Source organism: Copadichromis virginalis, linkage group LG7, assembly GCF_057382275.1.
Source record: "Copadichromis virginalis isolate Kocher_CV1m ecotype Utaka linkage group LG7, C_Virginalis_male_GT1.1, whole genome shotgun sequence".
NCBI classification, from domain to species: domain Eukaryota; kingdom Metazoa; phylum Chordata; class Actinopteri; order Cichliformes; family Cichlidae; genus Copadichromis; species Copadichromis virginalis.
This window is the reverse complement of record NC_140624.1, coordinates 57,059,469-57,082,242: the sequence shown is the minus strand read 5'-3', so window position 1 is coordinate 57,082,242 and position 22,774 is coordinate 57,059,469. Positions and strand designations below refer to the sequence as shown.

General features: G+C 39.6%; 1 protein-coding gene across 5 annotated transcripts in view; it reads right to left on the bottom strand.

The window, feature by feature from the left end:
* The window catches only part of rph3aa (rabphilin 3A homolog (mouse), a), a 48,628-nt gene extending 26,351 nt beyond the window's left edge, over nucleotides 1-22,277 (bottom strand). For 3 of the 5 annotated variants that reach the window (XM_085464394.1, XM_085464397.1, XM_085464395.1), the window contains exon 1: nucleotides 22,169-22,277. In XM_085464394.1, the coding sequence (XP_085320520.1) occupies nucleotides 22,169-22,269 (101 nt within the window). In that variant the 5' untranslated portion in view covers nucleotides 22,270-22,277. Of the gene's footprint in view, nucleotides 1-2,995; nucleotides 3,149-22,168 lie in introns of those variants that run through there. The other 2 variants (XM_085464398.1, XM_085464399.1) reach the window with 1 other exon arrangement.
* Nucleotides 22,278-22,774: the final 497 nt, after the last annotated feature.

Sequence of the window (22,774 nt, the reverse complement as noted above, 5' to 3'; positions counted from 1 at the left end):
CTGCAGTCTGTCTGGGTCAGATATAAACCAACTTTAGGGGTAGTTTATTTTCGTTGTGCTGACTTTTTACTGTCAGTTACAATAACTCGTACTGCGTGAGCTAGCATGACAGTTTCTATACAGCTGGGTGGGTGCTATGATGTTACCAATAGTGAACTTTATTTTATTCATAAGGTTAGTTAGTAGAGTTGCCAACCGTCCCATAAAAAAACGGAATCGTCCCGTATCCAGAGAAAATATTACGAGTTTTGTATTGAGCTGAAAGGAAACGCAGTATGTCCTGTACTTCAGCCAGAATGGAAAAAGACACAAAGCTGGAGTTATTCTGTCTTTACGCTGCACAGCTGCTTCTCCTTATCCTTCTCTCTTTCTCTCCCCCTCCCTCTCCTGTTGCTACTTCAGTCATGATCAGTGATCAGCTGATCAGCTTTTCTCTCTCATTTATTTATCGCCCACTTTGCACCAGAAAGAGGAAACCAGCGGATGTTGCGCTAAACAACAGCAGCACGTTTAAGCTTGATCAGCTGCTGTTAGAATTTATTTAATATTATTTTCTAGTATCTGCTGATGTTTGCTGGTAAAAGCTGCTGGTCATGATATCGGTTTGGATATGTGGTGAGAGGGAAACATGAAGATGAAACCAGGAGATGTCCTTACTGAATCATCAGAGCTGAACAGGTGATGGAGAAACAGCTTTATCTTTAGGTGACATGAATGAGTTGAAGGGAAGTTATGAACTGTTTCTGAGAGACAAATAACACCAGGATCCTTTGTAGCTGACAGCTGGTAACTATGCAGGGGCGGGTCTAGCAAAGTTTTGCCAGGGGGTCAGGTAGGGCATTAACAGGGAAAGGGGGGCACAAAGAAATACTTTTCTTTCTTGTTCTTATTTAAAATGTCTCGCTTTTAATAAATAATTATCTGAATCTTACAACCAAAGTTTTTATCTGACATAAAATGTATAGAAATCATACATATACCAACAAGACAGTGTATCACTGTCACAACAGCGTTTGCTTTCATTCAAAGGCCCTATGGCTTTAATACCTGGTCTCTTGTCAAAATGCCCGGGCCGATTTTTTGTCCCAGTCCAGCCCTGGCTGGTTTTCACCTGAGTTAACATCTAATTGGATCTGATAAACAACCGTGGAAAAAAGAAAAGAAAAACCTCAACATGTGGTCAGCAGGTCCCTCCATAATGATCATGTTTACGTCACTTAATGTATTATTCTAATTGCCTGTGGGCATTTTCTTTCCAACAAAATGAATGTTTGTAGTTTCAGTGGATTTAACAAGGATTCATTATTCATTCAATCACCACAACACTTCCTTACTTATAATTCTGCTCTGTCCAAGCTGTAAAGAAAGCTTTTCACCAATTTATAAAGATATTTAACTTTTGCAAGGTTTGATCAAGGTTATAGATGCTGCATGTATAATTGTCAAACACATCCCTTTGGGCTACATGGAACTCAAATGGCTGCTTTGCTAAACCTGGGATAATTATAAGATCAATTATAATCTACTTGCATCCTGCAGATTGTTCTTGTATGCATATTATAGAGTGAGGCAAACCTCAGCAATATGACCTTTTTTTCTTCTCTTTTTGTTAGACTTCTCTATTAACCACGGATGTGAATATGTGCCCTCTTGTCTTGAATGTCTCTTCATTGTTGTATGTTTGCTCTTTTACTTTACTAAAATTAAGGTAGCAACACTGCATTCAGCAAATTAGTTTTTTATCAGGTAAAAAACATTATCCAATATATGGCAGTCATTTGTTACTGAAAGAAGTTAAATCCTGTCTGAATTTTACACCAAACGCCTTTCCTGATCCAACCTCGGTTGTGTCTCTGGTTGAAATTAATCAAGTGGCCATTCACTTGCCAAGCAAATATGTAAAACACTACACTATGTCCAACAGATGCAAAGGAGCTCAAGACTCAACAGCCAACTCAAACAGTGTTACCATTAAGTTAATACGGTTGTGCCACATTCATAAACATTCACAACTCTGTATTTGGGGATGTACACATGGATCATGTGGAAAACTATGATGATGCAAATATTTAATAAATTCATGCAGCTTAAAGCAACAATATACAACTACACCGCCTGTTAACATCTTCTCTAATTCACTTGAGATTTTACTGATTTTGATTAATATCATCTTAAGGAGAATTTATTGTTTTAATGAAAAACTGCTTGTTTTTCAACATGCATATTACATCTTATATTTTATTCATGTTTTTCCTGCTGAAAGTGCACTTTAAAAGTGATTCACAGAATAACTAAATGGCAAGAATGAATAGAACAAGCTGACATCAATTCATATGAAGAAATTCAGAGTAATATATGTGACTGAGTGATATTTCCATTGAAAGCAGCTCACATTATTCTGCTTGTAAAGACATGACTGCAGGGTTTTCGCTGTCCATTCAACTTTCAGTGTGCCACGGTTGAAAAGGTACGCCTTTAAAAAGGTCTGAGAGGAGTTAATTTGGTTACCCATGATTTATGTGAGCTCGACCACACCTACTGCTATATTAGTGCTTCTGGCCATTAAAACCTGACTGTCTGCTGGTCCACAGGCACATAAATTCTGTACTTGTGCTTGAAAAAATGAGGCATTAATTGAAGCTGACTGCTGACTGTAGTAAGTGAACTGTTAGCAGTAATGTGTTGTTCAAGTCTGGACTGCAATGTGCATGCCTGAAGTCATTTTCACTGTAGAGTAGCACACTCATTATCTTTTGACAAGAACATTGTTAAGAGAAAAGAATGACCTCAACCTCTTGCTTCTGGACCAACCAGTCATTTTCCTGATCCTGCAGACTGCATCTCAATTCCAAGTAAGTACAGAAGGAAAATAGTTTTGCTCCACAGTTAGCACATTTTATTGTCCAAATTCCAACTATATCTGCTACCTGCCTCATTAATGTCCAAGCATCAGACATTAAATCGGGCAGTGGCTGCTGAGTAATGCCTCACTTACTTCACAGCTGACTGCTTTTCTTCTTTCTCATCCCTTTCCTCTTCAAAAGAATATCCTGTCCCCAATGCATGTAAATGTCAGAGGTTGCTGTCATTGCAGACAATGTGGCAACCTGACAGATTGATATCTGCGACTTGGTGTGTGTGTGTGTGTGTGTGTGTGTGTGTGTGTGTGTGTGTGTGTGTGTGTGTGTGTGCTTATGTGCCTTGAAGGGTTTGAGTGAAAAACAAAGGTGGGGGGGTCAGGGAGAAAGGAAATGTTCAGAAATGGCAGACACTTTCAGCCCATGAGTCACTACACTCAGCGGGTAGCACACACACATGCTGTCATCATGAGTCAAATCACTGCAGTTACAGCCTGGACCATCTGCAAATAAACAATTTTTATGCCATGAAAAAAAATTCCGTTATAGCAGAAAATTAATTTGCGCTTAGATTTTGCTGTAAAAAAACCCCCAAATGATCTGTATGAGTAAAGTCAGTAATATATCTCTATCAAAATATTTTGAACTGTAAGGAAATAAATTTGGGATATTGAATTTGCATATACGTTTGCTAGTCACAAAACTACAGTCAGCAGGTTGCAAGCTTAGTTCAGCATATAGAAAACAGCTTGCCTTTGAGCAAAACTACAAAAAAAAGGGAAAAATCTACTTAGTTAAATCTGTTTCACAAAGAAATGACTAAAATGTCAGAATTTGCTTTTATGCTTCACATTAATTGTGATCAGGCTTGTTGATGTTAATGTAATGTGCTACTGGCTTCATATTTGCCATGCAAAGGCACCAACTATTCCATAGTTAGCATCAGTCAGTCAGACTACAGATAGTTATAGCAGAGAATATTGTTAATTTATACTGCACATAATAGATCACATAAATCATGAATTAGAGTTCCAATTGGTTGTTCCTCATCATCTCTGCATCATCACTCTGCACACACACACATGCACGTGCATTATAAATTGACCATTGAGACGAGAGCTCACTGCATTAGAGAAGATCAATGTGCACTTGGGCTCTGCAGCAGGGCATGACACTCCTATCTGGTTCTCAATGTCACATGCTAAAAAGGCCAAACCGCTTACACATGACAGCATGTCAGCATTATCCCTATTTTCACCCCATGCCCTTTTGGTGTGTCTCATTTACTGATTTTGTAGCAGTGATACCATTACAACGGAGCTGCTCTACTCATAATTAAGCTGCACTGGTGGGTCTCCATGGGCCACCAGCATTCAACTATGTGAATGTAGTTGTAAAACTTTATGTAAATGATATTTCTTTAGTCATATATTGTATGTATGTATCAACCTTGCAAATAACACTATGGGATTTCTTTTTATTTAAAGTTATATTTCGTTGGTATTTTTATCTTAGTAGTGTCTGTCTGCTGCCATCCTCTTGGGGCACATAGAACCAACCATGAATGAAAATATAAAACTTTCTCAAATCTTTTTTTAACCAAGTGAAAACAGTATGGAGGTTGGGGTGATGGATGGGTCAACAAAATGCTGGAAAAGCATTGTCCTCTACTCTTAACCAAGAAAAATTTAAAAACCCATAGTATGATCTTTCCAATCCTCATAGCTGTCATTTATAATTGTCAAAATTAATTCAACCTTAATTAACAGAGTGCAAACTAGTTACATAAATTACAAACTAGTATGTGCATTCAAAGCAGTTGTGGGATACTTCATGTGTGTGGGCCCTGCACTTTGTTTTCTACACTCACTGAAACAGAAGCTCCTTGTCATTTTAATCTCAATTAGCTTGGAGTAAATGGGTTCTAATTTTTTTAATTTAAGGTTATTTTTGTTATATCATGGGTAGTAGTGTTTACTGATTGGAAGGTTTGTGGATTGGTGACTGGCTCGTCCTGTTCATGTACCAACTTACTCTTGGCCAAATTGAAGCTGAACTCCAAGTGGCCCCTGATGCATATATACACCATGTAAATAGCACTTCTTTGCTGTAATGCTACAATATTTTACTGTTTTAAGAATCCACCATGATCCATCAAAGACCAGCAGGTGCCTTGGGAATATGGTGGGAGCACATAAAGTTCTCATGGCAGCCTGAAAGTACCCATATAACTCTATATAATGTATGTAATCTATAATCTATATAATCTATCTATATAATAAGAACAGACATGACATCTGTAGACTGACAATTTCAATATTCCTAAAACTACTATTTAGCTAATTTGACTCATCTCAATATTAAAATCAATCTAAATAGTACAATCAATATGCAAGAATTTGCATGCAATTTTATGCAATGCTATAAAATTTTCATTTTTGTGCATTTTTGTATAATTTCCAAAAAAAAAAATCCAATTCAAGAAAAGAATGACATGTTATTCTTATGACTAAATATCAAAATGGATTCAATTTGCACCAAACACAATGTGAGGTTTAAAGTATAGTGAGCAAAGAGCTAAGGGAGCTGACATTGAGCAATGACCAAACAGATGACATCAAAGATACAATCAGTTAAGATGACCTTTCCCTGACAGATGGCAGGTTACAGTCCACATCAATGTGTCAAGAGCTCAGTGACTCGAAAAGACCTCAGTGGCAAACTGCTGCTCATTTGAACTGAAAGGGACCTGCAGAGGTGTGTTGGTCACCTATAAGTGATGCTTCTGGACACATAGGAGGGAGTTTTTTATAGAACCACAAGAAACAAAGCTTCTGGTTCACAAGCAAAATTGCAAAATGTTAGGGAAGAAAACCCTACAAATGCATATCAGGTTACAAAGCCACAATCTGTTCCATGTTTATGATGAGAGAGATGATGTGCTTTCCTGAGAAAACCACATAAGAAGACCACACATCTTGAACTCCTGCCCTACACCAAGGACACATGTCACCACATTAAGCCTGGCTTGATTTAGAACTTTTTTATAGTGTAAGTTGACAGAGAGGTGAAATTGGCTCCAGGGATCACTGGCACTTACATGTACGTGTGTGTGTGTGTGTGTGTGTGTGTGTGTGTGTGTGTGTGTGTGTGTGTGTGTGTGTGTGTGTACACTGAGATTAGAGGTCATAACTTGTGAGGTGAAGCCAGGGTTAATGACTCTATAATGATGGCGGAGAGTGACAGAGAAATTTAAATCTACTGTGCTGGAATAAAATATAAATAGTAGACAATAGGAATAAATGACAAACAGGAGAAATATATAAAGTCAAGAGGGATATACAAAATAAGAAAAATATATACAAACAACTATTGCTTTGGTTTAATAAATGCACAAAAATATGTGTTCATGTGCTTGTTCATTCAATTAGCCTGCAAGTGTTACTTAAAATGCTTATAGGTCTTCTACAATCACAACTCTCGCCAGTTTCTTATTAACATTACAAGTACTGCATTACGTACTATAATAAACATGCATACACTTTTTCCCCGTGAGTTTCCGACATACGCGTGCCACAGACTTTATATTCAGAGTGAGTGGCCCAAAAGAAAACCATTGCAAACTGAAGCAAAGAAAAAGGAAACCCAAACAGTATCTGTGCTGGGGCCATAAAGGTCGTAGTCTTAGTCTGTTCTTGCAGTCAACTGGTCTCCCTTAGTTTTTGCTTCAGTATTTACTCATTATCCAAAAAGTACCTTTCATATTAGTTTTTAAACTACACATTAAATCACAAATTAGTAATCCATCACAAAACATGAAGATGCAAGCTCTTTTGGTTGTGTACAAACTGACACTTCTGTTTACTGCCATCTTTACTGTGTTAGAAATGCACAGTAATTGGAGTTATCATTTGTACCTGACTTATGGGTGGCTGTAGCTCAGGAGGTAGAACAGGTCACCTACTGATCGGAAGGTCAGTGGTTCAATCCCTGGCTCCTCTAGTCTGCATGTCAAGTATCCTTGGGCAAGATACTAACCCTAACTTGCTCTCCGATGCATCCATCGGAGTATGAATGTCGTTAGAAAGCACGAAGTGTAGATAAAGTGCTTGTGAGAATGGGTGTGATTGGGTGAATGAGGCATGTTGTATAGAGTGCTTTGAGTACTCCGTGAGAGTAGAAAAGCGCTATATAAGAATCAGTCCATTTACCATTACTTAGCATCATTCATTATCTTTCAGAGGGATGTTTTTAGTCACTCCAATGATTAGGATTTCACATAATAATGGATTGGATTTATATAGCCCTTTTCAAGGCACCCAAAGCGCTTTACAATACCACTATTCATTCACTCTCACATTCACACACTGGTGGAGGCAAGCTACGGTTGTAGCCACAGCTGCCCTGGGGCAGACTGACATCCCACAGATGTTCAATTGGATTGCCATCCAAGGAAATTGGAGGCCAAGTCAACACCTCAAATGTGTTGTTGTGCTCCTCAAACCATTCCTGAACCATTGTTGCTTTGTGGCAGGGGGCATTGTTCTGCTGAAAGACGCCACAGTCATCAGGGAATATCATTTACATGAAAGTGTGTGGTCTGCAACAATTCTTATATCCACATGGATGGCAGGATCCAAGGTTTCTTGTTAGAACACTGCACACAAGTTAAGTGAAGCACGCACATCCAGCTATCTAGATGATGTAAAAGAAAACGTGATGCATCAGACCATCAGGTCACCGTCTGGCATTGCTCCATGGTCCAGTTCTGGTGCTCACATGTTCATTGTTGGCACTTTCAGGAGTGGACAAGGGTGTGCATGGGCAATATGATTAGTCTGTAGCCCATATCCAGCTTGAGCTACAGTAGTCCATCTGTTGGATTGAACCATATGGACCAGCCTTCACTGCATCAGTGAGGTTTGGCAATCCATGACCCTGTCGCTGGTTCACCAGTGTTCCTTCCTTGGACTACTTTAGATCGATACTGACTACTGCAGATTGGAAACACCCAATAAGAGCTACAGTTTTGGTGATGCTCTGACCCAGTTATCTAACGATTAATTTTGCCATTGTCAAATCTGCAAAAAAAACTTACAATAATCCTTATTTCCTGCTTCTAACACATCAAATTTGTGGACAGAATGATGCTTCCTAATATATTCCACCCACTAACAGCTGCAATGATGAAGAGATAATCAGTGATTGTTGTATATAATACTTTTCTTGTCTTACTTACCACTCAAAGTTTTTATGACTAGAAGTCACATTTCACCACGTGTTCATTCAGTGCTTAGTTCTACACATTTTATCTGCTTCACAACCAAAGCCAGTGTAGACTCACCAAGTAGCCTAACATGCTTCATTTAACTCTTGGACATCTCAGTCAGCATCGGTGACAACCCCAACCCTGGGCAATCCCACTTTGCATTTTTCATTTTTATTGCATTGTTGTCTCTGAGTCCTGGCAACCAGGGAAAAAAGAAAAATATAATTCTAACTGACACACAACAAGAACTTTTTCCTCAAAAAGAGAAGTCTGTTTTGCTTTTCTCCAATTGAGGTTTAAGGTTAGGGTTGCCAATACCACCTATGATGACTTGAATCAATTGAAAATATTTGTCAGTACTGTCAAATAAAACCAGAAGGCTTTAAGATAGTAATGGAGTTAAATAAGATTAAGACTAAATGAGTTTCAAAGATTTCAAAGGGACTCCGGAGGCAGCCAACAGGTATCGACAGGCCAAGCGGAATGCGGCTCGGGCAGTGGCTGAAGCAAAAACTCGGGTGTGGGAGGATTTCGTAGAGGCCATGGAAAAAGACTTTCGGACTGCCTCGAAGAGATTCTAGCAAACCGTCAGACGTCTCAGGAGGGGAAAGCGGTGCTCTACCTGCACTGTGTATAGTGCTGGCGGAGCGCTGCTGACGTCGACTGAGAAAATTGTCAGGCGGTGGAAGGAATACTTCGAGGACCTCCTTAATCCCACTGACACGTCTTCCGAGGAGGAAGCAGAGTCTGGGGATGAGGGGAATGACCCGCCAATTTCCGGGGGCGAGGTCACTGAGGCAGTTAAACAACTCCTTGGTGGCAGAGCCCCTGGTGTTGATGAGATCCGCCCCGAGTTCCTGAAGGCTCTGGACGTTGTAGGGCTGTCCTGGTTGACACGCCTCTGCAGTGTTGCGTGGAGATCAGGGGCAGTACCTGTGGACTGGCAGACCGGGGTGGTGGTCCCCATCTTTAAGAAAGGGGACCGGAGGGTGTGTTCCAACTACAGGGGGATCACACTCCTCAGCCTCCCTGGGAAAGTCTATGCCAGGGTGCTGGAAAGGAGAGTTCGTCCGTCAGTCGAACCTCGGATACAGGAGGAACAATGCGGTTTTCGTCCTGGTCGCGGAACACTGGACCAGCTCTTTATCCTCTCCAGGATACTTGAGGGTGCATGGGAGTTTGCCCAACCAGTCTACATGTGTTTTGTGGACATGGAGAAGGCATTCGACCGTGTCCCTCGGGGTGTCCTGTGGGAGGTGTTGCGGGAATATGGGGTGTCTGGCCCATTGCTACGGGCCATTCGATCCCTATCCAACCGTTGCAAGAGCTTGGTTCACATTGCCGGCAATAAGTCGGACTCGTTCCCGGTGGGTGATGGGCTCCGCCAGGGCTGCCCTTTGTCTCCGGTTCTGTTCATAATTTTTATGGACAGGATTTCTAGGCGCAGCCAAGTGGCGGAGGGCTTTCGCTTTGGTGGCCTCAGAATCTCATCTCTGATTTTTGCAGATGATGTGGTTCTGTTGGCTTCATCGGGTGAGGGCCTCCAGCTCGCACTGGAATGGTTCGCAGCCGAGTGTGAAGCAGCGGGAATGAGGATCAGCACCTCCAAATCTGAGGCCATGGTTCTCAGCCGGAAAAGGGTGGAGTGCCCACTCCGGGTCGGGGATGAGTTCCTGCCCCAAGTGGAGGAGTTCAAGTATCTCGGGGTCTTGTTCGCGAGTGATGGGAGAAGGGAGCTGGAGATCGACAGACGGATTGGGGCTGCAGCTGCAGTAATGCGGACGCTGCACCGGTCCGTCGTGGTGAAGAGGGAGCTGAGTGTAAAAGCGAAGCTCTCAATTTACCGGTCGATCTACGTCCCTACCCTCACCTATGGCCACGAGCTGTGGGTAGTGACCGAAAGAACGAGATCGCGGATACAAGCGGCAGAAATGAGCTTCCTCCGAAGGGTGGCTGGCCTCTCCCTTAGAGATAGGGTGAGAAGTTCGGCCATCCGGGAGGGGCTCAGAGTAGAGCAGCTGCTGCTCCACATCGAAAGGAGCCAGCTGAGGTGGTTCGGGCATCTGACAAGGATGCCCCCTGGGCGCCTCCTGGGTGAGGTGTTCCAGGCATGTTCCACCGGGAGGAGGCCCCGGGGCAGACCCAGGACACGCTGGAGAGATTATATCTCTCGGCTGGCCTGGGAACGCCTTGGTATTCCCCCGGATAAGCTGGAGGAGGTGGCTGGGGAGAGGGAGGTCTGGGCCTCTTTGCTTAGGCTGCTTCCCCCGCGACCCGGCCCCGGACAAAGCGGATGAGGATGGATGGATGGATGGATGGATGGAGTTTCAAAGATGCAATGAGTCGAGTAAGACAAAATGTTAAGGTTGTGGGTTGTGCCATATTATATCCGTTGTTAGACCTTAAATGAGGTTAGCCAGCTCAGGAAGCCCAGGCACCCTCATCTACTACAACAGCAAAATCCCAGTTATTTATGGTACACAGAACATTCCCCAAGGAGCTCAAACACTCCCATCTGAATTAGACTGGAACATTTCAGCACTCCTATGTGCACGCACCCTCTTCTATTCAACACTTTCATCATCCCACTCCACGGCATCCCCCTGTTTATTATCCCTTTCCTCACACTGCCCCCACAGCTGTCATTTCTGTAATCATCACAGATCGCGTTGACTTCTTTACCAGCGCCCTCTGCAAAAGCTTCATCCTTTCACCCATTCATCATCATTTGTCCATCTATTTAGGCGGCTGTGCCATATGTCTCTCTTTTCCTCTGCTGAGGCTTGTCAGACTTGTGAAGTAGCAGCTTACAGAGCTTAGTTTTACAAAGACCCATCACCACCTACTTTATCCCCTGCCTGATGATTCTTCTTAAACCTTAACCCACATGCACACAAGCACCCCAGCCCTGTGTCTAACGACTCTTGGTAAAAAGCACAGTAATCTAGTCTCCAAATACCAACATTGGTGATTCAAAGCTTTGACACATAGCTGAAATGACTGTATTTAGTCTGCGTAGAAGAGGAATCAGCAGGACAAAAAACATATTCCTGTCAGAACATATTGTTTACAAGTAAACTGAGGGATGAAAGCAGGACAAGACAGTTTAGTTGCTCATGAGGATGCATTTCATTTTTTTTTTATTTAGCCCTAGACTCTGGAATAACCTGCCACTTGATCTTTGTTCTGCAGAGTCTATACAGTCTTTTAAATCCTGTCTTAAAAAATCACTTTTTTTACTTTGGCTTCTAATTTGAGTTCAGTTCGAGTCCCACAACGTTTTTTACATTGCGCTCTATTATTCTATTTGTTTGATTTTGTTTGTTGTATTTATTTTTATTGATGCATGGTTTTATCTTGTTTGTTTAAACTAACGTAAAAAGCAAGTCAACCTCAGTAAACCTGTTTTTTTTATGTGCAACAGAAATAAAATTTGCGCTGACCTATTTTTGCCAGTGGAATATTCACTATTGTATGGAGTAGGATTAAATTTTTTACAGTTTTTCATGTTCCCCAGAGGATAAACCCACATACTTGTGTTGATTCCCTCAGTTTTCATTTAGTCCCACGATGGGATTGACATGTTTTGTTTCAAGTGAAATGAGAACTTTATACATTTCAATTTAAGTTTGTTCATGGTACAAAAAGGATGCATTTATCTAAACTTCAATACAGCACTAACTTTAGTACTTTTAATTTATCAACCAAAATAATGCAATAAGTACTGGATGAGATTACATTTAACATTACATTTACACAGACATTCATGATCTCAGTATGATGAGTCTCCTGACTTTAGTGAGCCCCTTACTTCTCCTCTGACTGACATTGACATATTTAGTTTTTAGTGAAATATTTTAATACTTGGGGAAAAAAGCAGCTAAAAAAATTTAAATGTAGCTGTTCATTTTTCAAGTCAGGTCAGCTTTATTTATATAGCACATTTAAAAGACATCAAGTATCGGCCAAAGTGCATTTGTGATTCAAATATCAACTACTACTACAATGATCACATTTTGAGCAGATGTTCAGATTACCAAAACATATTTCACCAGAGTTTGGTGGATTAGCACAATCAGTTCCTGAACTAAATTCAGACTGTGTCCGTATCCCAACATTTACATAAGGCTAGATCTATGCATAGATTCAGTCCTCAAACTTAAATTTCATTATTACTTCTGGAAATAATGTGTACAAATATGTAGTGGTACATTACAACAACACAAGCAAAAAAAAAGTTGTTCATATTAGTACATTTCTTTAATTTAATGGCTCTCACAGTGCCTCAGAATGTTTTTGGGTAATGTACTGAACCCCAGTGAGGCATCTAATATTCCATTTGTCTGACAGATAAAAAGTGTTGTATGCATGGCAGTTATATAGCACAGTCTTACTCACTACTTAAAGCACTTCTAGCCACACATTTCACTGATAATTTACATAGCACTTTTATATGTACTATACCTTGTACCTTGTGTTCATGCAACCAACCAACAGAATAGCCGTTTACACTCATGTCTTAGGACTATTGGAGGGAGCCGGCGGAAACTCACAGAGCCACACAAAAATACCCCAGCTGACAAGGAGATTCAAACCTAGAACAATTTTTCTGTGAGATGACAGTTGTAACTACTGTGCCACCGTGCTGCCCGAATCTGTTTGGATTTATTGTCTGTTTGGATTTAGAGCATTCTGATAGCTTTAAGCATAAGACACCTACCATTCATTAAAAGGGTCATTTGTTGCATGTGTTCTTACTTCCTGTTTTCTCTTAGGTTTTTACACTAATAAGTATTTTTTATTTTATTTTTTATTGTCATTGTCAAAGAACAATGAAATTGCGTTTGGGGCTTCCGTACAACCCGTAAAAAAAAACAAAAAACAAATACCCCTTAAAACCCAAGTGTAAATATTTATTTAAAAATATTTATTTCAAAATATTTAAAAATACATTTTTATGCAACTGCAGCATATATCTAAAAAATATGTTGTCATTGGCAGGACTTTTTATTAAATTAAAAGCAGATACATGGAACAGGAAAAAATATCGTATCGGCAGCAGTGTGTATACACTGTGTTCAGTTCACTGTGGCTGCCGTGTGTGTGTGTGTGTGTGTGTGTGTGCGTGCGTGCGTGCGTGCGTGCGTGCGTGCGTGTGTGTGTGTGTAAGAGCACATGCCCATATGGTGAGCAAAGAGTGGAAATCACAGTTTCTGTCTATGTGTAAACACCAGGGGCAGCACTGAAACCATTAAACTGAGCAAACCAGAACACGAACGTCAGACTTCCCATGTCTGTTTCTCATCTGTGCTATCTCTCACACTGCTTACCTTAATGCAAAAGAGGTTGGTTTAAAAAGGGTGGCAAAGTTATAGATACTTTTAATTTTCAAGCCAAGATTGTTTAGAAATCCATTAAGTCCTCAGAAAAGAAGAACATGATCTTCCAATGAAGCTGTTTTTCTTTGCGTCATCAGATGCAAACTTTCTTCCCCATGCCCACCAATTAAGGATTAATTTTTCAATGCATTTGAGAGAAACGCTTGAAAAGCAGCAGGTAACATCTATAGAAATGAATTGCTGCAACAATTTTCAGATAATGTGCAGTTTATTTTAAATCCAATTGATTTGTCTTTTGGATCTTACCGTTATCTCGAGAACTGGTGATTTCAGACAAAAAGATTGCTGTGAGAGAACAAAGTGAGCTTTTCAAAGTTGGCTATTTCTCAAGAGCTGAATTTACTAATTCAGCTGAATGACAAAGAGATTGACTGTCTGACAAGAGAAGAGGTGCTACAGTAAAACTGTGAGTCCAGAGAGAAACTATTGTCTAGGCTAAGAATGCTATTTGTTCTTCACATATTCTGTTCTATTCTATTCTTAGCAACAGTGGGAAGGAATAACCTATAAACCTATATAAATATTTATTCACAGAAAGAGAACTCTGATAAAACCAGGCTTAGGGAGATGCAGCACAGTTGAATTGTGAGAAGAAAGAGAAGCAGGAAAAAATAAAGTGAGAATTAAGAGAAAAGCGCAAAACACAAATTACAAGAGAGAAAAGTTAATGATATGCAGTAGCAGGTATACATAAATGCATCTGGACTAAAAAGGGGTAGGTGGAGAAGAAAGGAAGGAACAGCTCGTCCTGCTTTCACACCTCAGTCTAGGAAGGCCCACAGCAACTTATAGTAACATATTGCTCAGGGTCACCTGCACTATAAAGCTTTATTTTAGGCCATCTGTTTCTTGAACCCAAATAGGGAGCTGGTTCCATGGGGGAGTAGCCTGATAACTAAAGATTGTGCCTTCTTTCTTGCAAACTCTGGGAACCAGATGTAAGCCTACAATCGGAGATAAAATACTCTACTTGGATTATATGATATTTAGAGGTTTTTAAGATATGATGATCATTCAGGGTTAGGTGTTCTATTGACTAGCTTAGGAATGGTAGCTGCATCCAGTAACAACTCATAGACGAGAAATGAACTTGGTGCACTACAGGGAGTGCAGAATTATTAGGCAAATGAGTATTTTGTCCACATCATCCTCTTCATGCATGTTGTCTTACTCCAAGCTGTATAGGCTCGAAAGCCTACTACCAATTAAGCATATTAGGTAATGTGCATCTCTGTAATGAGAAGGGGTGTGGTCTAATGACATCAACACCCTATATCAGGTGTGCATAATTATTAGGCAACGTCCTTTCCTTTGGCAAAATGGATCAAAAGAAGGACTTGACAGGCTCAGACAAGTCAAAAATAGTGAGATATCTTGCAGAGGGATGCAGCAGTCTCAAAATTGCAAAGCTTCTGAAGCATGATCATCGAACAATCAAGCGTTTCATTCAAAATAGTCAACAGGGTCACAAGAAGCGTGTGGAAAAACCAAGGTGCCAAATAACTGCCCATGAACTGAGAAAAGTCAAGCGTGCAGCTGCCAAGATGCCACTTGCCACCAGTTTGGCCATATTTCAGAGCTGCAACATCACTGGAGTGCCCAAAAGCACAAGGTGTGCAATATTTAGAGACATGGCCAAGGTAAGAAAGGCTGAAAGACGACCACCACTGAACAAGACACACAAGCTGAAACGTCAAGACTGGGCCAAGAAATATCTCAAGACTGATTTTTCTAAGGTTTTATGGACTGATGAAATGAGAGTGAGTCTTGATGGGCCAGATGGATGGGCCCGTGGCTGGATTAGTAAAGGGCAGAGAGCTCCAGTACGACTCAGACGCCAGCAAGGTGGAGGTGGAGTACTGGTTTGGGCTGGTATCATCAAAGATGAGCTTGTGGGGCCTTTTCGGGTTGAGGATGGAGTCAAGCTCAACTCCCAGTCCTACTGCCAGTTTCTGGAAAACACCTTCTTCAAGCAGTGGTATAGGAAGAAGTCTGCATCCTTCAAGAAAAACGTGATTTTCATGCAGGACAATGCTCCATCACACGCGTCCAAGTACTCCACAGCGTGGCTGGCAAGAAAGGGTATAAAAGAAGAAAAACTAATGACATGGCCTCCTTGTTCACCTGATCTGAACCCCATTGAGAACCTGTGGTCCATCATCAAATGTGAGATTTACAAGGAGGGAAAACAGTACACCTCTCTGAACAGTGTCTGGGAGGCTGTGGTTGCTGCTGCACGCAATGTTGATGGTGAACAGATCAAAACACTGACAGAATCCATGGATGGCAGGCTTTTGAGTGTCCTTGCAAAGAAAGGTGGCTATATCGGTCGCTGATTTGTTTTTGTTTTGTTTTTGAATGTCAGAAATGTATATTTGTGAATGTGGAGATGTTATATTGGTTTCACTGGTAAAAATAAATAATTGAAATGGGTATATATTTGTTTTTTGTTAAGTTGCCTAATAATTATGCACAGTAATAGTCACCTGCACACACAGATATCCCCCTAAAATAGCTAAAACTAAAAACAAACTAAAAACTACTTCCAAAAAGATTCAGCTTTGATATTAATGAGTTTTTTGGGTTCATTGAGAACATGGTTGTTGTTCAATAATAAAATTATTCCTCAAAAATAAACTTGCCTAATAATTCTGCACTCTCTGTAGTGTACCCATAGAGTATGAAGACATCTAAAGTCCTTTCAGTTTCAACTGCATCTTTTAGTGGTGAATGCTAATTTTTGGTAGCTAAGTTAGTCACTTTTCTATCAAGGCTCTTCTTGCCTCTTGTCTTTGTGTTAGCTTGTTTCTAGTGCAATGATATGGAGGTCTCCTGACGTGTTCTAGTAATTACAAAACAAGGAACATTCCTTGCAAAAGCATATGAAGTATTTAATTCAATGCATCTGTTCTTCTGGAATCCATTGGCACTAGGACCCCTGTATGTAGGGTTTGTTTGTTTTTTTAACTAAATAAGCAACCCAAATAACAGTTTGTTGTTAGTTGATGCACAGATCGCTGGTGGCATATTATGTGTTGGACATTTTTGCCCTGAGGCTCCTGAAATAATATTTGGGTCATGCAAGGGACAGACAACAGCAGCACATAAAAGTGTCATATCAGTTTTCTGTTTACAGCTGTGCTTCTGTTAGATAATCACATCTGCCCACCTATTCTTCCTGTCTGTGAACAATTTAAGTGTGCTCACAGTACACAGCTAATCAAACAATCCTAGCCACAGTGGATTTGTGCAGCACATCTGCTGTTCCTGCTGTGTTGAGACAATTCCCACTGAAAACAATAATGCCTCAGCTGCAGAAATGAGGAAGAGTATAACCAATTCAATGGTCAGTATTGCTACATGCTCCAGTGAATGAGCTCATGTGGAAACAGCCCCCACTGGAAGTAATGGGAAATCTGAAATTCATCAGTTTCAATTGATTGTTGTAATGGATTAGGGCAAAATGGACACGACCCCTACCGCGGCACCAATTTATCATCAAAAAGGCGATTTCACTCACTTAACTGGAATGGTGCAAAACATATGGCAGCTGTTTATTTTTTACCCTAAAACATACAAAAGATTTGTGCCCTATGAATGCATTTGATATTTATTAGATGAGGTCCTAAGTTGGAGAATGAAGATGTCTTAGATACTCTGCCATAAGCTAATGCTGCAGCATTTCTCTTGTAATCAGTTTTAGAGTAAAACTGTAACATTGTCTCTTAGACTTTGCAATAAAATGTCTGCATGTAGAAATCATAAGTCAGGTTGCAACAAACTCTAAGGGAACTCTACTAATGGTAGGTTAATTTACAATTATTTTATCATTAAAGGCTGGAACTATAACAAAAACATATCTTTTCATTAATTTCAGCTGGTATCAATACTCAACAGTTTTGTTTTTATTTACCATCTCTGTAGTCCTACTAGGGTTTTATTTTTTTTAGTTTGTTTATTTTTCTGTGTTCATAGGCAGGTTGACATATACTTATGCTCTCGAGGCATTGGATTTTAGGAAATACAAGCTTCTCAGGGTGGAAGATTTTTTTAGTTAGTCAGTATTATTGTTTAATATTTAAATTATAACAACTATAATATCTCCAGATATCCGCAAAAGCACCTTTATTCTCTGACCCACAAGGCAACCTCTGGGGCCTTTGTGCCAAAAACTGCAGTTCTTCTAATGGGCATTTGATGTCAGTTTCAAGAGCAAGTCAGTCCCCATAGATGCCCATGTTAAACTGCACAACTAAAATAGCATTAAAAAGCATGTATACAGCCTGGTAAAAGAAACCATTTTGGTAAATGGAATGATTCTTATATAGCGCTTCTCTAAATGGTAATGGCCTGTATTTGTATAGCGCTTTACTTAGTCCCTGTGGACCCCAAAGCACTTTACACTACATTCAGTCATCCACCCATTCACACACATTGTAACCACAGTTGCCCTGGGGCACCACTGACATAGGTGAGGCTGCCAGACACTGGTGCCACTGGGCTCTCTGACCACCACCAGTAGGCAACAGGTCAAGTGTCTTGCCCAACGACATAACGACCAAGACTGTCGGAGCTGAAGCTCGAACCGGCAACCTTCCGATTACAAGACGAACTGCCAACTCTTGAGCCACGATCGCCTGTACTCTCCTAGAGCACTCAAAATCCTTTATACAACATGCCGCATTCACATTTTTTATGCTTAAGTTTTATACTTAACTCTATTATCTATCTTAACTTTATTAGGAAATAATACTTTGACTAATACTTTGGCTTGCTGTGAAAAATTTGTGCACTTATTAGCATTACATTTTTTGTCTCTGTGTTGCACCTGTATAGTTTATGGATTGCTTACTAACCAAGCTAGCTAGTTTTAGCTCAAGTCCACCCTGTCATCCAAATATTGTCACTTCTTGTTCCTGAAAACCAATAAACACAACTGCAAGTCCATCATTGTTATCAGCCCGTACTCAGAGCCAGTGTCAGAATACGCACTGTATATGAGTACAGAGACCAGAACTCTAGAGTTGTCTAGTCTCTGTGCTGTAATGTGATCTGAAACATGACTGAAACTATCCTACGTATCATGCAAGTTAAACAAAAAATGTCTGAAGCTGGTCAAAAAGGACTTTTTCAAGAATCTTAGTAAACACAAAATGCACACAATTTTAAGTGAAAGTGTTTATTATTGAAGGGGGGGAAAATCCAAACCTACATGACCCTATGTGAAAAAGTGTTTGCCCCCTAAACCTAATAACTGGTTGGGACCGCCAGGACTTAAAAAGCCAGTCCAAAGTCTTCATTTTGTTTTTATTAAGAGGTGGACTTGCTGGTGTGTTTTGAATCATTGTCCTGCTGCAGAACTAGGTCATGAACAGACTGAACAGTGCCATTCTTCTTCAAGATGTTTTGGTAGACAGCACAATCCATAGTTCGATTTACCACAGCAAGTCTTCCAGGTCCTGAGGCAGCAAAAGAGCCTCAGATCTCACTACCATCACCATATTTTACTATTGGTATGATGTTCCTTTTCTGAAATGCTGTGTGGGAGTCAAATCTTTTTGGCTCTTTTTGGGGGAGGGGTTGGCTAATGTGAGATGAGCCTTCATGTTGTTTCTGGTCAGGACTGGTTTTCTCCTTGAACCCATGGATGACATTTTTGCCCAGACTCTTTCTTATTGTTGAATCATGAACTCTGACCTTAACTGAGAAATCTGAAGCCTGCAGTCCTTTATTGTTGTTCTGGGTTCTTTTGTGACCTCCTGGTTTGAGTGCCATTGGAGTAATTTTGGTAGGCCGGTCACTTATTGGAAGCTTCACTGCTGTTCTTTTTTTCTGTTTTGTGTATAATGACTCTCACTGTGGTTCAATAGAGTCCCAAAGCCTTAGAAACATCTTTGTAACCCTTTTCAGACTGACAGATGTCGGTGACTTTATTTCTCAGGTATTCTTTAAAGCGTGATATGAAGTGTTGCTTTTTGACGTCTTTTAGCCTGTTTTATTTTGTCAGACATGTTCTATTTAAGTGATTTCTTGACTCAGCAGGTCAGGCCTGGATGTGTTTAATGAAACTGAGCTCAGCTTTCCAAAGCATGTGGTTAATCACAGTTAATTCATGATTTAACAAGAGGGGCAATTACTTTTTCACACACGAGCAGTAGGCTTGGATAACTTTTCTGAATTCATCAATGAATTCATCATTTAAAAAATGCATTTTGTGTTTACTCAGGTTACCTTTGTCTAATAATAAGAATTTGTTTGATGATCTGAAACATATAAGTGTGAAAAATATGCAAAACACTATGAGGAGGCAAACACTTTTTCACACCACTGTATATACATATACATATGCGATGATCATTAACAGAAGATAATATTCACCTCCTTTTCTTTTTTTCTTTTTTAAGACAGTACGAGAGGTATTTGGTAATAATAAGTTATAAGTTATTTTGTACTTCTGTCCAGCGCTTTGGTCAATGTTCCTGTTGTAAATAAATGTGCTATATAAATAAAACAAACTTGAACTTTGAACCTTTCCCCCTCCTCACTCCATTCATCCCAGACTGAACAGAAATGAGCATCCTCACATTAACCACACCCACTCACATTTACACCTCCCCTCTTTTCTTCACCAGCTCTGTGTTGTCTTGTTGTTTGTCTAAGTATTTAAATCCTGTGATGTACCACTCTAAATGTATTCCTTAAAATACTGCTCACAAAAAAGAGAAACAAAACTGCTGTCAGATCCCTCAATAGATGGTGGAGACCAAAAAGTGAAACAAAGTTTAGAATGTCTGACTTACATTACGTTTGTAGATACAAAAAAACAAGTGAATGAAAATGTTTCCACTGCATTAAAGGTGCAAGCATTAAAAAGCAGGTATTGCTGGTTAAGATAGCTGTAACTGACCTTATATTGACAACTCTTTTATCACCAAACTGCTTTACTGCAAAAAGCAGCTTTCAGGACAATTAGGTATCGAATGGAAATGTCCCAAAAAACACAGACGCAAGAAAAAAAGCCAAGCAGTAAGATGGTTTTCCCCTGACTTCAGCAGTCAGGGTGTATAGAGCTAACGTTGACCATTTCTCCTCAAGCACATTAGCCACATCAGTCAGGACCTGAGAGATCAGCACCCTGTAATCCACAGGCATCCATCTCGTTCAAACTGCAGCCAATGCACCTGATTTCAAGGCTTTTCAAGGGATTTTTAGCAGGGATTATAGGCTGCATGGGAAAGAAGAGGGGGCTCAATGAACCCAACTGTTAGAGACAATAGAACGAAGATTAAAGAAAGTTATAGTATTGCTTATCAATTTTACACAATTCTACATAAATTTTCCTCCTCTCCTTTCATCTCTGTGTCCTCAGTGTTGACTTCTTCAGTGTCACTGCATATTACACACTAAGTTGTGGGTTCATTCCCTCTGCAAATAGATGGCAGAACCAGCCCAGTTCTCAACTGCTGTGAGATTATTGCAAACTCTAGATTGATTTCTCAAACTTATCATTACAGTATCAAGAATATTAAAAGATAAGAAAACTAGCTAAGACAGTAGAATAGGTAACTTCAGCTAAGTTAACGTGATACAGCTAGCTAACATCCATAGTGTATAGGAGACTATCTAGAGGTTATAGTGATAAAATAGAGTAAATTAACTCAATGAAGTGTGGAATTACAGTGCCTGCGTCATTTTATTGACTGCTGCAGCTGTCTACCATAATCATTATCAAAATGATCATTATCTGTGTTTATATGTTTAACATTTCAGAAATCACTCAAAGAAAATTCTGAAGTGGAGTACAGACTGAAGGGAAAGCCCCTACCACCTAAAAAACATACCAAATATAATAATATAATTATATATTATATATTATTATATTATATATCATATATAATAATTCATTAAAAATGGTGGAACATTTATGCCGGCTCTGTCCAACACTAAACTAAAATAATAAATAACAGATAAAAACAGTGTTGCCCTTAAAGCAAAAATTTTAAAGCAGTTTCCATCCTCTAATGTAAACCATGACTGGAAAGGCTTGTCATGAGTAGTTAGTGTAAAAGAGGATAAAACACACTTGACTGCTTGTCTACTAAGCTTTTACATATTACAGAGCCCGACTGACTGGTTTTAGCTTATCACAGCTACACCATTGTTAAGTCAAATGTCAGCCAGCAAAAAACAAGAATTTGTAGTACAGGCATTAGGTAATTTGTTTAGTCAAATGCAAAATACAAAAAATAAAGAAATATTTTTGAAATATTTATCATGTCTATATTAATGTAATGTCATATAACTGTATTAAAATGAATCCAAAATATGCTAATATGGATAAAGAATTTTCTAAACTTATAAACTGGTGTCAGAGCTTTTACATTCTTTTATTATTTAAAAGAAAAAAATCAGAGCTTTTAGGAAAATATCTAAATTTAAGTGTTTTGAGTTAGCACTCATTTTTTAAAGACTGCTTGAATAACATTTAAAGTAAACCAGAGACTACGCAAAATTCAGAGGTAGCAGTGAAGCAAGGAAGAAGTAAAAGAAACAAAAATGAAAAAAAAAGTCTAAACTAAAAGCTTTCCAAGGTCATTTTCTTCTTCTCATTAAAATACATGAAAGAGGGTGTGAGGACTTACCTGAGGTGTTCAGACAGATGTTGTGTTGTTCTTTTTTTCTGCCAGGAGCAGGCTGCTTCAGTGTGACACAAGGTATAATGCCAACAGCACAGCTTCAGCATCCTTTGTATCACTATCCTCACTGACAGCCTCCTCAGCACACACACACTGTAGTAAGAGCATCGCCCCTCCTCCCTTTCTCTCTTCATTTCCCCTTCTCTCTCTCTCTCTCTCTCTCTGTTCAACTAAATCCGTCCACTCTCATTTCATCAGCAGAAGATGAAATGGTGAGGTCACAAGTGCTGCCAAAGTGAGCTATTTAAGTCAACCTAAATACAATTCACCATGCAAAGTATTTGTACTCCACTGTATCTCAGATACAAATGTTGCCTTTTTTTTCCTACTACATTTACATCTCAGTTAATGTATTGATGGATACATCTTATATGTAATCAAATGATACGTTTTTGCATAGTTATATAGACTACATTAGATTTTTCTTGCCACAACCTTATTTTGGAATTGCCATTCCAAATTGTTTATTCTGTTTTTAAAGCACTACAGAACTATATGAAATAGTTACTGAATAAAATGCATATTTATTGACACATAACTATTAACAATACA